Source organism: Delphinapterus leucas, chromosome 1 (genome assembly GCF_059928025.1).
Source record: "Delphinapterus leucas isolate spDelLeu-1000000601 "Yukka" chromosome 1, BTC_Dleu_Yukka2, whole genome shotgun sequence".
NCBI classification, from domain to species: domain Eukaryota; kingdom Metazoa; phylum Chordata; class Mammalia; order Artiodactyla; family Monodontidae; genus Delphinapterus; species Delphinapterus leucas.
Window position 1 is genome coordinate 77,127,088 of NC_143129.1, and position 15,170 is coordinate 77,142,257.

Below are 15,170 nucleotides of genomic sequence, written 5' to 3' on the forward strand. Positions count from 1 at the left end.
GAATCCCCTGGCACCCCCTCCACAGGCTCAGTTCTGTGTATAATCTGCTTTTATCTGCGGCTCTGACCTTGCCTCGCGGCCTCTTCCCCCTGAAAGCCACCATCGGATCGGATTCTCCGGGCATGGCTTTTCCTTTGGTTTCACTCTCCAGCATACCGGGGGCACAGGGACAAAGGCTGCCGTCGTTTCTCTGAACTCTAAGGGGTTAAGGCCTGGGTCCCGCCCCTTTTCCCGCCAGGCTGGCGGGAGTATGAATAGCCTCGCTCCCACTCCCGACTCTCAGTCGCTTCAGCTGCTCCTCGCCCCGCCCCGTCATTGTCTCCATCCGTCTTCTTTACCCTTCCGTCCTAAAAGCTTTGAGAGCTACTGGCTTCTCCCGGTGCTTCGCCTCTCTCCACTTTCGGTGGGTCAGACGGGCAGGATGGAGGGCTGCCTGGGGGAGGAATCTTTTCAGATGTGGGAGCTCAACCGGCGCCTGGAGGCCTACCTGGCCCGGGTCAAGGCGCTAGAGGAGCAGAATGAGCTGCTCAGCGCGGAGCTCGGGGGTCTCCGGGCACAGGCCGGGGACGCCTCCTGGAGGGCCCGTGCCGACGACGAGCTGGCGGCCCTGCGGGCCCTCGTCGACCAGCGCTGGCGGGAGAAGCGCGCGACCGAGGTGGCGCGCGACAACCTGGAAGAAGAGGTGGAGGGCGTGGCGAGCCGGTGCCAGCAGCTGCGGCTGGCCCGGGAGCGGACCGCGGAGGAGACGGCCCGCAGCCGGCGCGCGGTCGAGGCCGAAAAGTGCGCCCAGGCCTGGCTGAGCACCCAGGCGGCGGAGCTGGAGCGCGAGCTGGAGGCTCTGCGCGCGGCGCACGAGGAGGAACGCGCGGGCCTGAACGCTCAGGCTGCCTGCGCCCCCCGCGGCCCCGCTCCGCCCCGCGGGCCCCCCGTGCCGGCCCCCGAGGTTGAGGAGCTGGCGCTGCGGCTGGGCGAGGCGTGGCGCGGGGCAGTGCGCGGCTACCAGGAGCGCGTGGCGCACATGGAGACGTCGCTGGGCCAGGCCCGCGAGCGGCTGGGCCACGCGTTGCAGGGCGCCCGCGAGGGTCGGCTGAAGCTGCAGCAGCTCCAAGCGGAGCGCAGCGGCCTCCAGGAGCGCAGGGCCGCGCTGGAGCAGAGGTTGGAGGGCCGCTGGCAGGAGCGGCTGCGGGCTACTGAGCAGTTCCAGGTGAGGAAGGCTGGGGGCCTGGGCAAGACAAGGCTTCAGGAAGTCCCGTTGGGGATCAGAGACCTGGGAAAGGGAGCGGGAAGTGGGGGGTGTGGTGGCTGCAGATTCAGGGGCCACTTCTTAGAAAACCGTGCCTGGTGCCACTGTCCTAGACTTTCACAACTCTGTCTAGTGTAGGGCTGGAATGATGGAGGTTCAGACCTCAAAGCACACCCCCTCGAAGGGCAGACAGGCACAAGACTGCAGCGGCCTCCTCACTGTCTAAACGGCACCTTCGTACGCTGATGGCCCCTGGACCCCTCCCTAGGCCCTGCTGTTGCTCAGAAGATGCTCAGAACTTTCCCTCTCAGTGCTGATCTGATGGTCTGGCCACTCAAGAGTCTCCAAGTTCCCAGCTGCCCTCCTCCCCCTGACAGGAGAGGGTGAGGGGCCCTGGATGGGGAGCCACCAGCCCTTCTCTCCCTTGTCTGGGCTTTTCTGCTCCTGAGCACATTCCAGAGGCCCGGGACAGCTGCTCCCCCTCACACTGCGCAGATGTGACCAGCAGCTGAGAAAACAGCCTCCTGCCTGGGCCAGACAGAGGTCTCACCATGACCGCCCCACCCCCTTCAGAGGAGAAAGATTCCAGAACATGTGGGAAGTGGAGGGGGTGGGGGCCTAGCCTGGGGAGCAGGAGACAGTGACTGGGACCCGGGCTGTTTGGCTTCCAATCCTGCAGGCTCCAGGCCTGGTGATTAATGGTTTTTCCTTCTGCTTCCACTTTTTTCCTTCTCCTCCTCTCTGTAAGCCATCTCCTCTCCTCCCGCGCCCCCCCTTCCTGTGGGAGCTGAACTCTGAGCAGCATGTGCTACCATTCAGTCAGCATCCGTAGAGGAGGAGCCAGGCCGTGGGAGAGGGCTGAGAGGGGCCGCTGTGCTCCTCTCGGGGGCTTCGGGAGGGGTTCTCTGGGCGGGAAGTGGGGTAGGGGAGGCCGGAATCCGCTCTGCAGAGAAGTGAGGGAGCAGAAAATGCTGCTGCAGTGGCCAATGGGGATGCAGGTACGTTAGCAGAAGGACCCCGTCCCTTCACTGACTGCCTCTGGCTTGCTCTGCAGCTGTCCGTGGAGGCCCTGGAGCAGGAGAAACAGGGCCTACAGAGCCAGATCGCCCAGGTCCTGGAAGGCCGGCAGCAGCTGGCACACCTCAAGATGTCCCTCAGCTTGGAGGTGGCCACATACAGGTACAGGTTGACCCTGACCCATGCAGGCACACAGATGCACACATACATGCAGGGGCAGACTCCTTGGCTGAAGAGGCCCAGAGCCACGGGTGGTGGAGGCTCTGCCACTGCTCGGTCCTGTGACTCTAGGCTGATCCCTTCCACACCACGATGTGTGCCACCTAAGCCCACCTGCTCTCTTGTGGGTTCAGGACCAGAGAAGCATCCTGTGCCCAGGAGATCCCCCAAGGAGAGGTGACATAGCTGAGTGGGACAGCCTCAAAGGAGAGGGCTGGACACGTGTGGGTCATCCAGATCCAGAACCTTACCCCAAGGGGCTGAAAAGCCCAGTCTCTGTGTGTGTGCTCACACAGAGAGGGTGATGTCCTTGAGCAGCCTCAGGAAGAAGGAATTGCAGGTGTGGGCCGGTGGCACTGACTTGCCACCTGACCTGGGCCTCAGTCTCCTTGTCGGGAGGATGGGAGATGGGCTGGGTGACAGCCAAGATCCCTTCCATCCTGAATGTCCTGGGGCCTGGCTTCTCTCGAGCCTTGGCCCCGCCCAGCCCTTCTACTGACCACATTCCCTGTTGGCTCAGGAAAGGTTGAGACCAAGGAAGTGCTGCTTCTCTGGCTCTGTGGCCTTGGGCAAACCCAGTTTCTGGGAAACTGGCCTGGTTAGCCAAGGATCCACTGATGAAGCCTGAGGAAGGGGCTTTGCTACTGTGAAGGGCTGTGTACCCCAAGCCTGCAGGGTGGAGCCAGGGCTAGACAGGCTATGAGGACAGTGCCCCCAGAATCCACAGGCAAACAAAAGCAGGGGCCCTGGGACAGGTTAAGGAGGGGAGGGGAGGCCGGGCCCAGAGAGGGAAGGTCGGTGAGGATCTAGGGATGAAGAAGAGAGGGCCTCCACCTCCATGGGGCACAGAGCTCAGGGACCATGATGCTGCATCGAGAAGGACAGAGGTGAGACCATAGAAAACACTAACCAGACTCAGAGATCATGAAGAAGAGCACAGAGGAGATAGATGTTCAGGATAACTTGTTGAATTGATTGGTCCTCCCTCCCCCCACCCCGCAATCGGTCCCCTCCTCCTCAGTCCCCACGGGGCACTAAGGCAGGGGCATGTACACGAAAGCCTCCATTGCCCTGAAAGGCTTGGGATCCAGAGTACTTAGAGATCCCAAGATGAGGGCCTTGACCCCTAAATCAAACCACTGAGGGGAAAGGACTGTGCAGGCTTAACCTGGATTTTGAGGCATGAAAAGGATTTGGAGAGAGGGAGCTGAATTCATTGGCTTTTGTCTGGAACCAGCTCTGGGGGCCCTGGGGGAGAAGGAGGAGGGAGCCTATCCCATGGGAACGGCCTGAGAATTCCCACTTCCCCTGGGAAGCCCCCTACTCAGACCCTCCAGATGGCAGTGTGGACAAAGGCATCAATTAGCATGAGAATCGGCCCCCCACACGGAGGATGAGGTCATAGGCCTGGGGTTGGGAGGGGACTAGTCTAAGCAATGTGTGGGTGTGTGTGTACACTGTGTGGACTGTGTGGGAATCTGCTTGTGTGTCTGTGAGTCCAGCTGTGTGTCCCAAATAAGTGTGTGACTCCGTGTGACCAAATGGGTGATATCTGTGGGATGTGACCATGTGATTTCATGTGCAGAGCCAAGTATGTGTGTGGCTTTTGTGTGATAGTGGTGAAAATGAAGAGATAGCCTGCCAGGCCAGGGACGCGCATGCTCAGCCGTGACTTTTGCCTGGCTGGCTTGCCGGCTGGCCTGTGGGCAGAGGGCTGACCCAGCTTTTCCTCCCTTGTCCCCAGAACCCTCCTAGAGGCAGAGAACTCCCGGCTGCAGACACCTGGCAGCGGTTCCAAGGCTTCCCTCAGCTTCCTGGGTAAGAGGAGGGGCCAAGGTCCCCCCAAAACTTTACCTTTCTTTCCTCTTCACACCCAGAGCGATGCCTTTCCTGAAAAGCAGCAGTCTTAAGTCTTGACACCGTGGTCCTCCACGGCAGCGAGCATACTCTTGGCCCAGCCCATAAAAGGCAGGAGCAGGACCCTCTTGCCAGAAGTGGTAGCTGCTCCCCTACCCCACCCCCAACCTGTATGTGCTGACACCGTTTCTTCCCCTCTACCTTTCCAGACCCTAAGCTGGAGCTGCATTTCCCTGGGACCCCAGAGGGCCGGCGTCTGGGACCTTTGCTTTCTGTGCTGAGCCCTACTCCCCTCTCCTCACCTTTGCCTGATACCCTTGAAACACCTGTGCCAGGCTTCCTGAAGAGCCAGGAACTCCTTCAGGGCCATGCCCCCACCTCAGCCAGCACCCCCATTCCGCCCACACCTCAGGCTCCCCGCCCTGCCACAGATGCCAAGATCAGAGCCCAGGATGCCCCTCTCTCCCTGCCCCAGCCACAGGTTGGGATGCAACAGGTTCCAGAAGCGGTGTGGGCTGAAGCCAAGGTGGCCATCCCTGCCAGCATCCTGCCAGGACCAGAGGAGCCTGGGGGCAAGGAACAAGAGCCCAGTCCAGGCCAGTCCTCTGAAGATCATGCCTCCCTGGCTCCAGCCCTCAGCCCTGACCATCCCAGTTCAGAGGCCAAAGATGGAGAACCCAGTGGGTCTAGCAGATTCCAGGAGGAAGGGGAAGGACAAATCTGGGGGCTGGCAGAGAAAGAAACAGCTGTAGAGGTCAAAGTAATAAGCAGCTTGCAGCAGGAAACATGGCAAGAAGAGGGGGATCTGGACATGAAAGAAATCCAAGACTCCCCGGGTCCTTTGGAAAAAGAAACTCTGAAGTCTCTGGAAGAGGAGATTCAGGAGCCACTGATTTCTCTGGAAAAACAGTGCCATGAGACAATGAGATCTCTAGAGAAGGAGAATCAGGAATCTCTGAGGTCTTTGGAAGAAGAGAACTTAGAAACACTAAAAACTCTAGAAAAGGAGAATCAAGAGTTATTGCAGTCTTTAGAAGGAAAGGAGATGGAGGTAATGAGACCTCTAGAAAAAGAGACTCTAGAAGTACTTAAGCCTATAGGAAAAGAGGATGCACAGACATTGCAATCACCAGAAAAGGAGAGTCAAGAAATAATGAGGTCTCTTCAAGGAAATGTAGGAGCATTTTTATCTCCAGGAAAGGAAAATCAAGAATTAGTGAGGTCTCTAGAAGAGGAGAACTTTGAGTTATTGAGAGCTCTAGAAAAGGAAAGGCAAGAGCCACTGAGATGTCAAGAAGTAGAGAACCAGGAAACATTGAGACGCTTAGCAAAAGAGAATCTAGAGCCACTGAGATCTCTAGAAGAAAAAGACCAGGAGACATCAAGACCTCTAGGAAAAGAGAATCCGCCACTGAGGTCTCTAGAAAAAGAAGACCAGATGACATTGAGCCCTCTAGAAAAGGGGAAACCAGAGGCACTAAAGTCTCTTGGAAAAGACCAGGAGATAGTTAGACTTCTCGAAAAAGAGAATCAAGACTTATTAAGGTCCCTAAATGAAGAGAGTGTAGAGGCAGTGAGATCTTTAGGAACAGAGACTCTAGAACCACTAAAGCCTACAGGAGAAGAAAACCTGGAAATGTTGAAACCTCTAGAAAAGGAAAGTCAAGAACCACTGGGGTCTGTGGAAGGGAACCAAGAGACACTGAGACCCCTAGAAAAGGAGACTCAGAAATCACTGAGCTCTCTGGGAGGGCAGAGTGTAGAGGATGTGAGATCTCCAGAGGAGGTAGACAAGGGAAGTCAAAGGTATCTGGAAGAGGAAGAGAGCGTGGAGAAGGGAGAGAATTCAAAGCCACCGAGGTCCCTGGAGGAGGAGGGACGGGAGCTGCCACTCTCTGCACATCTGCAGAAGTGGGAAGATACGGTGCAGGGGGGTCAAGGACTGGATCAGGAAGCGCCCCCTGGGAGACCTGAAGTGGACAGTGCGGACGAGGCAGAGATGGAACCTAGGGAACGGGAGAGCTGCGCTGGGAAGGGGGAGGCTGTAGACCAGGGGGAGCTGCAGCTGACGGCCACAGGCAAGGCCTGGAGCCCAGGTGAGGGGCAGCCAGGGAGCTCCGAGCCCAAAGAGCAGAGGGTCTCAGCTGAGGGAGCCAGTGGGGTGGGAGGCACTGAGGGCCTCCAGGACCCTGAAGAGCAGCCAGACCAGGTGGGGACCCCGGGCCTCCCAGCTCCCCAGGGAATGTCAGAGGTGCTAGAGCCAGTGTTGGAAGGTGAGGATGTGGCCCCCAGCGATGGCCGAGCCTCCCCAGAGGTCACCTTGGGCTTAGAGACTGCAGGAGCGGAACAGGGACCGGAGCAGGAGGCGGAAGGGCTGGAGGACCCAGGCGGCCTGGCCAGAGAGGAGGTGATGGAGCCACCCCTGGGGGAGGAAGGTTTGGAGGCAAAGAGAGTACAGGGCTTGGAAGGGCCCAGAAAGGAGCTGGAGGAGGCAGCTGCTCTGGAGCCAGAGCTCTCCACACTGCCCAGGAAGAGCAGAGACCCGCTGGACACTGCCAGGGGCTGGGAGGAGTCTGAGCCTGAAGCCCCTGAGGAAGCAGAGGAGATGTTCCCTGCTGAGACCTCGTGCTGCGATGGAAGTGATACACCTCAACCCAGGCCCTTGAGCTCCAAGGGAGCAAAGGAGGATGCCAAAGCAGTGCTGGGGCTACCCAGCCCGCGGCCCACTGAGTCCTGCTCACCCATCCCAATCCCTGAAGATGCCCCTGGGCCCCAGCCCCTGGCTGAGGGTAGCCAAGAGGCTAGCTGGGGGCTGGCAGGCAGGGCTGAGGTCCTGGGAAAGGTGGAGGGTGAGCAGGAGGATATGGGCTCCGGGGGAATCCCTGAAGGCCTCTCGGAGGAGGGGGAGGAGAGCAGAGAAGAGAGTGAGGCTGATGAGCTAGGGGAGACCCTTCCCGACTCCACGCCCCTGGGCCTCTACCTCGGGTCCCCTGCTTCCCCCAAGTGGGACCTGGCTGGAGAGCAGAGGCCCTCCCCTCAAGAGGAGACTGGAAAGGAAGGCTGGGGCCCTGCAGTCCTGGCCTCTGAGGGCCTTGGGGCCCATCCCTCAGAGGAGGAGGAGGGGGGAGATGAGGAGGAATGTGGCCATGACTCTGAGCTGTCGGAAGAATTTGAGGACTTGGGGACTGAGGCTTCTCTTCTTCCTGGGGTCCCTGGGGAGGTGGCAGAACCTCCGGGCCAGGTGCCCCCGTTGCTACTGGAGCCTGCAGCCTGGGATCCGGATGGGGAATCTGATGGATTTGCAGACGAGGAAGAGAGCGGGGAGGAGGGAGAGGAAGAAGATGAAGAAGGGGAGAGGGGGCCAGGGGCAGGGCGGTGGGGGGCAGGGCCCTCTGTGGGCAGCCTCCCGGCCCTGAGTGGCCCTCAGAGAGGGAACCTCCTGGGGTCTGAGACCATGGATGTCAGTGTCCCCTGGGATGATGGCTTGAGGGGTGCGGCATCTGACGCCCCCATGACTGCCCTGGAGACTGAGTCCCAGGATAGCACGGAGGCCTCAGGATCAGAGGACGAGTCTGATGCTATTCCCCTGGAGAGGGAGGGCCAAGCCCCTGGCCCTCTGGGGACCCTCAGTGCGGTGGAGGACACGGGCTTGGAGGCAGGGGACACCCTTGGTGTCAATGGCCAGGGCCCCAGCCTGAAGGAAGAGTTGGAGCATGTGAATGGGGGTGTGGTGAACGGGCTGGAGCAGTCTGGGGGAGTAAGGCAGGGGAAACCGGGGCCCCCTGAGGGTGACCAAGGGAGCCCCTTGGAGGAGGAGGAGGAGGGGGGTGCCCTGAAGACCCCTTGGGCAGGGGCTCCGCTTCACCTGGGCCAAGGCCAGCTCCTGAAATTCAGTCAGCGAGAGGGAGATGGAGACTCCTGGTCCTCAGGGGAGGACTAGAGGAAGAGCACCCCCTCCTGCACTGAGGTCTTGGGCAGGGGGTATCCCCAAGCCCCCTCCCTGCTCGGAGGCAGCACCCTTAACTTATCTCTTGACCCGTGGTTTCTGTCTGAGAAGCCTGGCTAGCCGAGGTGAAATGGGTGTGGCAAAGGGACCCGTTCCAAGAATGCAGGCTCTGGGAATAGAAACCAGCCCCTTGGACCCTGCTAAGGGGGACATCCGGCCTGCACTGTCCCACGAGGCTGAAGCCAACTGAATCTCTGTAGGACTAGGCCCCCCCTTTTCCTTGCACTCCCTTTCCTCCCCATCCCATCAGCTGGAAAAGGCCAGAGGCCCAGTGGCTCCTCCATGGGGAGGGGGCCGTGGTGGTCCATGCGCCAGGGCTCACCAGCTCTGCCCTTCTTCACTGCACCCTCATGGGATGTCTGGCTGATGGCTACTGGGGGTGAGGGGGTGCTTCTATGTCCTGACCCCCCACATGCCTGCCATGTTGTAGCCCCATCTGGCTTTTCCCTGCCTGAATAAAGTAATACCTCTGCCTATAAAGTCTGGACTCTTCCTTCCTCAATTCACGGGGGCCTCAGGGCTGACACAGAAGCAGAGGAGACTGGGAGAGGAGGCAGGCGATGCTAGTGTGAGGGAGGGGCTGCCTCCTGAGGAGAGGAGGACCTGGAAGGCCTTATGGGGGAGACACGGCGGACAGATGAAGGCTGCAGGCAGCAGTGCTGGAGACCTGGGGAGGGAGGGGGTGTTGTTTGACCAGGGAAGGAGGGCCAGCCCCTGTGGCCTGGGCGCCTGCAGAAGACAGGCCTGTCATCATCTCTGCCCACAGCACTGATTACAGGGATTAAGCCTCGGGGCCACACTCGCCCGCGCATGTCCTCGCTGCTGGCCCCTCAGTGCCGCCAGCATAATAAGCCCCCTTGCCCCCAAACCCAAACAATTGTACGGCCTTGGCATCTGCTCAGACTGGCTGGGTCAGAGCTGGGTAAGGGAAGAGGGAGGCCTATTCTGTCTCAGTCTGGCTGTGTGGCCTCAGGTCAGCGTTTAACCTCTCTGAACCTCAGATTAAGCCACACAGCGAGGGATGCTGGGCCAGGTGACTGCGGGGTCTCCCAGGGCAGGGTGATCAGGAGGAAGGCTGGGGAAAGCCAGAGGGCTACAGTTTAGATCTTCGGTAGGACTTCCCTTCCATGCTAAAGCAGGAGACAGAGAAGACAGGAAAGTGGAGGTGAGGCTGGGATAGACTGAAGCTGTCAGGGGTGAAACAAAAGAGCGAGGGGGTGTGCTGATAACGGGTTAGATCGGGGGTCCACCCAGCCACAGCTTCTTCCCAAGAGTACCCCCCTTCCCAGGAGTTCTCTGGGTCCCTGTGTAGGGCAGGGTGACACCAGGGGTTCCTGGATTAGGCGGGGCTTGAAGGCCTTGAAGTCAGGATACCCAAATAGAAGCCACTCCCCAGCTCAGCTCTGCAGGGAAGGAAGAGCTGGCGACACCTCTAAATATCCTGGGTGGGGGTGGGGCAGGGGCTGACAGACAAATGTTCCACGTCTGGGGACAACCCCAAGACCAGGGGCAGGCCCTTCCTTTCCTCAGGCCCAAGGCTGAGGGCAGGGGAAGATGAGAAGATGAAGTCTCAAGCCCTCTGACCTCAACTCATCCTCTGGACAAGGAGGGGTGGACAGAGGCCCCCTGACAGAACCTCACTGTCTGTTTCTCTGCCCATGCCTTTCTCCTCCACCTAAGAGTCTTTGCATTAGGTACCCAGGCCCCCTCCTCTGCCCTTGGGGTCCAGGATGCTGGCAGCCCTCCTGGCAGCCCAAGCCTCCACGATCCTTCCTGTACTCACTGCTAATAAGGCCATGTCTGCTCCCGCCAGGCTGTGGGCCAGCACACTGGCCCGAGCAAATAAGGCCCACTCCCTGCTCCTCTAATGGGACAGAGGAGACCTGTGCTCGATCTCCCCAGGCCCTCGGGCACCCCCGCCTGGACGGGGGACCAAGGACACAGGCCAAGCCAAGCAGTCCTTCCCTGTGTCTGGTGCCCATCCTGACCCCCACACCAAGATCCCTGGTCCCCTGCAGAATTACCCAAACTAGCCATTTCTGCCAACAATCCCAAACAGGTGGAGGGACATCAGTTAGACAGAAGTGAAGACTTTCTAAAAGACGTATATGGTGGGTGGTGTGTTCTCTTTGGCAATGGTAGTCCATCTGTGCAGCAAGAGAAATGAGGGTTGGACAGTAACAGGGACTGTCAGATGTTTACAGGGCATCTCCTATGCGCCATGGACCATGCAGGGAGTCCAAGGTTCCTGGCCCCGAGAGCTCTACCTTCTAACCGAACAAGGGTTTCTGAGTGGAAATCATATTTGAAAACAGAGAAGGGCAGGAGGTTATGGGAGCATAGAGCAGGGGCCCCACCTGATCTGGGCTGGGGAAGGCTGGGAGGAGGAGGTCAGGGATGGCTGCCCTGGGAACCTGAAGCATGAGCAGGAGCTGACCTGCGTGGTGAAGAGGAGAGAAGAGGAGGAAGGAGGAGGGAGGAGGAGGGAGGAGGAGGGAGGAGGAGGGAAGAGGAGGCAGAGGAAAGGATTCTAGTCAGAGGGAACAGCAGGTGCAAAGTCCTGGGGCAGGAAGAGAAGTCTGGGCATTTGAGGAACAGAATGTAGGCTTGTGTGGCCAGAAGGTGGAGAATGAGGGGTAAACTGTCCACAATAAGACTAGAGAGGAGTTGGGGGCCAGTGGGCCAAGGCCTAGCCAAGCAGCCAAGAAATATGGATTTCATCCTAAGGGAAATGAGGAGCTTTGAAGGGTTGTAAGTAGTGAGATGACATGACCAGGTTTGCATTTTAAATAGAACCTCTGGCTGCTGTGTGAGAGTGGATTGGGGTAGGTAGGTGGGCTTCAGGGAGGCTACTGCAGCGGTCCAGGTGGGGGACAAGGGTGGCAGTGGGAAGGAGAGGAGGCAGGTAAGGGAAGCACAGTCTCAGGCCTTGGTGACCCACTGTGGGAGATGGAGTGGGAGTGTGGCAGTAGGGGCAGCTGGGAGTCGGTGGTCCCATCTTCTGAGCTGGAGAATCCAGCAGGAAATTGTGACCTCTAGGAGGAGCTGCCCTGGGAGAGGGTGGGTTTGTGGAGCCCAGGAGAGAGGACCAGGTTGGAGAAGAGAATTGGAGGGGTCTGGGGGCCCAAGGGTGCTCAGTAAACACGGACTGAATACATGAATAAATGAATGAATGAACGACTGTGATGAGATCAGACGACAGGAAGCACTTGGAAGGGTGGAGTCCCAGGGGAGGGAATGAGGAGGCAGCACCCGCCACATCCCCCCCCATCCCAGCATGAGGACAAGTGGGAGGTTATTCTGGGACCTCCTCTGGGTAAATATAGCCTCTGAACGGGGTGGGGGTAGGATGGGGGGGGCTGGAGGTGACTTCCTCAGTTTGCTTGGGGCACTTCCTTATAAGGCTGTGCAGGCTGAGGCGCCTGGGAGGGTGAGGTCAGGGGCTGAGCTCACCATTCAGCCCAGCCTGATGCTGTCCCGTTGCTGCTGCTGCCGCCAGAGGCTCAGAGGAAATCAAAGGCCTTGGCTTTGGGTTCTGGCCAAGGAGCTCAGAGTGTGGCCTCTTAAAGGGCCCCCTCAGCCTCACGTCTATGCAGGAGCCCAGTCCAGGGGTGGGAGGGGGTGTTCTTCCAGGGTCCTCTCAGAAGGTGATGCTGGGGGCCTCGGTTTTCCCATCTGCACAATACTGCTCGGACTGGATCATTCCCTGCTGCTCCATGCAGCTAGGAGATGCTGCCGTCTAACCTGGATCCCTCCCACTGCAGGGTCTATGCTTCTTGCTCTGGCCTCTTGAGATCAAAGACTCAGAGTTCATTCATTGCTTCCAAAGGCCCTGGTCTCTCAGCTCCCCTAGTTTCCCCCTCTCGGCCCCTCCTTGGGGGACCAGCTGCTGCCACTTGACCCTGTGGTGTCACAGCTGCTATCAGAAATGCCATCCTTGTCAGGCAGGGATGGAGGAATGTGATTTAATTTCAGCTGGAATGTGCCCTCTGGGGCCGCCCCTAGAAAGGGGAGGGAATGGAGACTAAGCCCACCTAAGCCCAAGAAACCCAAGAGGGCTCTGGGCTTGGCAACAGGCCCCTGGGTCCCTGTGAGACCACCCCAGCCCACAGGGGATGGTAAGTTCCAGGACAGTGCTGCAGCAGGATGGATGGAAGTTAGACATGAGGGTCTTCCTAGGAGGTGGAAAAAGAGAAGGTGTCATGTGAATGCAGCTCCAGTAGATAAAGAAAAGACCCAGGGACCCGTTCCCGAGTCCTCAGGCCCACCTTAAAAAGACAAAGGAGAGTCTCAAGTGAGCCACCAGGGAAGGGACTTTTGGGCTCGGGGGCAGGAAGAGGGACAGAATGGCCTCAGGTGAGGGTCCACAGAGTCTGCGACCAGAAGCAGAGGAAAACACGGCCGTCTCTGTTTCCACTCTCATGATCCGAAGATCCCATATCCACGTCTCCATCCACCCCGGGGGCCCCTCTCCCCTCTCTTTCTAATACAGCACTGGCACACCTAGATCATGTCTCTTCTCCAACAATTCAGAAGCAGTAGACTCTGCCTCCCACTCCCCACTCTTTCCCCAGCCCCATTAATCCAGGGTCTCCAATGTGGACATCCCTCCTGTAACCTAACTCCTGTTTCTCATGCTGTCGCCTCTGGCCCCTCTTTCCCAAAGGGGCAGACCTGGGCCCCAGAGTCCCAGGTCCTAGAGCCTCCTTCAGCTTTCTCCTCTTCCAGTCATAAGCTCCCCTTCCCCCAGCCTTTATTCACTCTCCCCACCCCATGACTCAGCTGTGGCACCAGAAATAAACCGAGGCAGGTGCCAGGGGGCCACTGTCGAGGAAGCACCTCCCAGCAGCTGTGGGCTCCTGCTGACAAGTGGAGCCCCAGGGTCCCAGGAGGGGTGGCTTGGAGAGTTCAATTTTGGGGGTGGGGAGACGTCTCGCTGGCTCTGGCTCCCTCCTCCCTCCTCCTGCTAAGGAGAGACACCCCCTCCCTGTCAGCCTCACTCACCACTCACAGACCCACTCTCCTTCCTCGTCTCCCCCTTTTCACCTCTCCTCTGTCTTCCACTCTTCCACTTCCTTTCTTCCCTCCTCCCTGGCCCCTTCCCAAGTCCTGAATCCTTTGGTCTCTCCTGGATTCCCTCTTTCTCTATTCACCTCGTTTGCCAGGAAATTCTGTGTCAAAAGAGAACTTCAGTTCACCTTGATGGGGATAAAGGCACAGACAGACATTCTTGCCAAGGATACTAAGAATCCTTAGATGTCACTTGGGGTCCATAGAACATGGGCCAGCGGTCTGTGGGCTGTTCTTCTTCAGGGCTCCAGTCCAAAGTGGTCAACCAATAGCCTTCCCTCTGTTAACAACTTCTAAAGACAAAGGAAGAATCATCAGGAAATAAACACAGAGGCCACAGGATCTACACACTCAGACGATTAATGAGAGTCTAGAGTCTTTCAGTGGGGAATTTCCTCACATTTTTCTTACATTTTCCTCTTTTCTTTTCTCTCCTCTCCTTCCCAATCCTTTTCCCCTGCTCTGTCCCTGAATCTTTCAGTTCTCCCTTCCCAGGAGGAAGAAGGCTGCTTTGCAGGAGGCAGACGGGAAGTTAGATCTCAGGAAGGACCTTTAGCCTGGGGAACAGAGGAACCTTTATACCGCTGGGAGAGACAGCACCTGGATCCTCACTCCAGGCGGGATCTGACTGCACCCCCTACGGAAAGCCCTCCCACCCACGGGGGTCTGACAGGCTGAGCATTTTTGGAAGTCTTTGGGAGCTACTGTGTCACAGAAGGCAGCCAGGACAATGGGGCCCTTTCTCTCCCTGCCCAGGAGACAGGCCCACAGACAGGCTAGGACAAAGGCTTCAGTGAGGTCAGGGCAGTGTGTGGGAGTTATGGGTGGGGGGGTGGGGAGTGGGGGAGGAATGGGGAGGTGGGATGTGGGTAAGAGCAGACTGGGAAAAGCTGGGGACCCTGGCAGGTGGAGGACCTCTGGAAGGCCCATCTCCCTGGGCTCTCAGGTCCCTTTTCAATGCCCAAGCCTCTAACCCAAGCTGGGCCTCCTCTCTCCACATAGAGGGGGAGGGAACCCCCATTCTAGATATGTGGGAAGGAGGCTGGGAGCTTAACCGTATACCCAGGGCACTCTGCTGTGTCCTGGAGGCAGAGGTAGATACAGCTGTGCCCCTACTCCAGCTGTCCAAAGAGATAGGGATGACACTCCATGAGGGGCCGATTCCCCCTATCCAGACCAAGAGAGCCCCCCCCCCACCCCCACACACTGGTCCAGGGGTTAGATTCTGTGCAGGGTGCTGAGTCATCCCTGGACCAGCTCTCCCTTCCCCAGGAAGTCCAACAAAGCCAGGAGAAGGCTTCCGTTTCCGGCAGCCCTGCCCAAGCAGCTCAGCAGGTGTCAGGGGAACAGGGGGGATTCTAGTTCTTCTGGAACTCTCCTCATCCACAGATCAATGATGGTAGATCCCTGCCTACTGCTGCCGGGAGATTCAGTGAGAAAGCTGATGACAAGGCTGGGAAACCAAAGCCCCTTCCAGCTTACCACCAGAGTCTCTCTAGGAAATCCAACCTGCTACCTAAACTCCATCTCTGTGAGGATATGTTTCTCAGACAACCTCCCTTAAGAACCCAAGGACAGGGCTCCCCTGGTGGCGCAGTGGTTAAGAAGCCGCCTGCCAATGCAGGGGACACGGGCTCAAGCCCTGCTCCAGGAAGATCCCACATGCTGTGGAGCAACTATGCCCGTGTGCCACAACTACTGAGCCTGTGCTCTAGAGCCCGTGAGCCACAACTACTGAGCCCATGTGCCACAGCTACT

The 15,170-nt window shown here is 58.5% G+C and overlaps 1 protein-coding gene across 1 annotated transcript; it reads left to right on the forward strand.

Annotated features, from left to right (window-relative positions):
* Nucleotides 1–299: 299 nt before the first annotated feature.
* On the forward strand, nucleotides 300–8,816 carry NES (nestin). Its single transcript, XM_022559558.3, has 4 exons — nucleotides 300–1,204; nucleotides 2,298–2,422; nucleotides 4,224–4,297; nucleotides 4,546–8,816. Exons 1-4 carry the CDS (start codon nucleotides 422–424, stop codon nucleotides 8,274–8,276), a joined length of 4,713 nt encoding a protein of 1,570 aa, XP_022415266.1. The 5' UTR covers nucleotides 300–421; the 3' UTR covers nucleotides 8,277–8,816.
* The last annotated feature ends 6,354 nt before the right edge of the window (nucleotides 8,817–15,170 follow it).

Coding starts and splice junctions, on each gene's coding strand:
- NES (XM_022559558.3), top strand. CDS start 422: ATGGAGGGCTGCCTGGGGGAGGAATCTTTTCAGATGTGGGAGCTCAAC. Junction 1,205..2,297: donor GGGCTACTGAGCAGTTCCAG/GTGAGGAAGGCT, acceptor CTTGCTCTGCAG/CTGTCCGTGGAGGCCCTGGA. Junction 4,298..4,545: donor GGCTTCCCTCAGCTTCCTGG/GTAAGAGGAGGG, acceptor CTACCTTTCCAG/ACCCTAAGCTGGAGCTGCAT.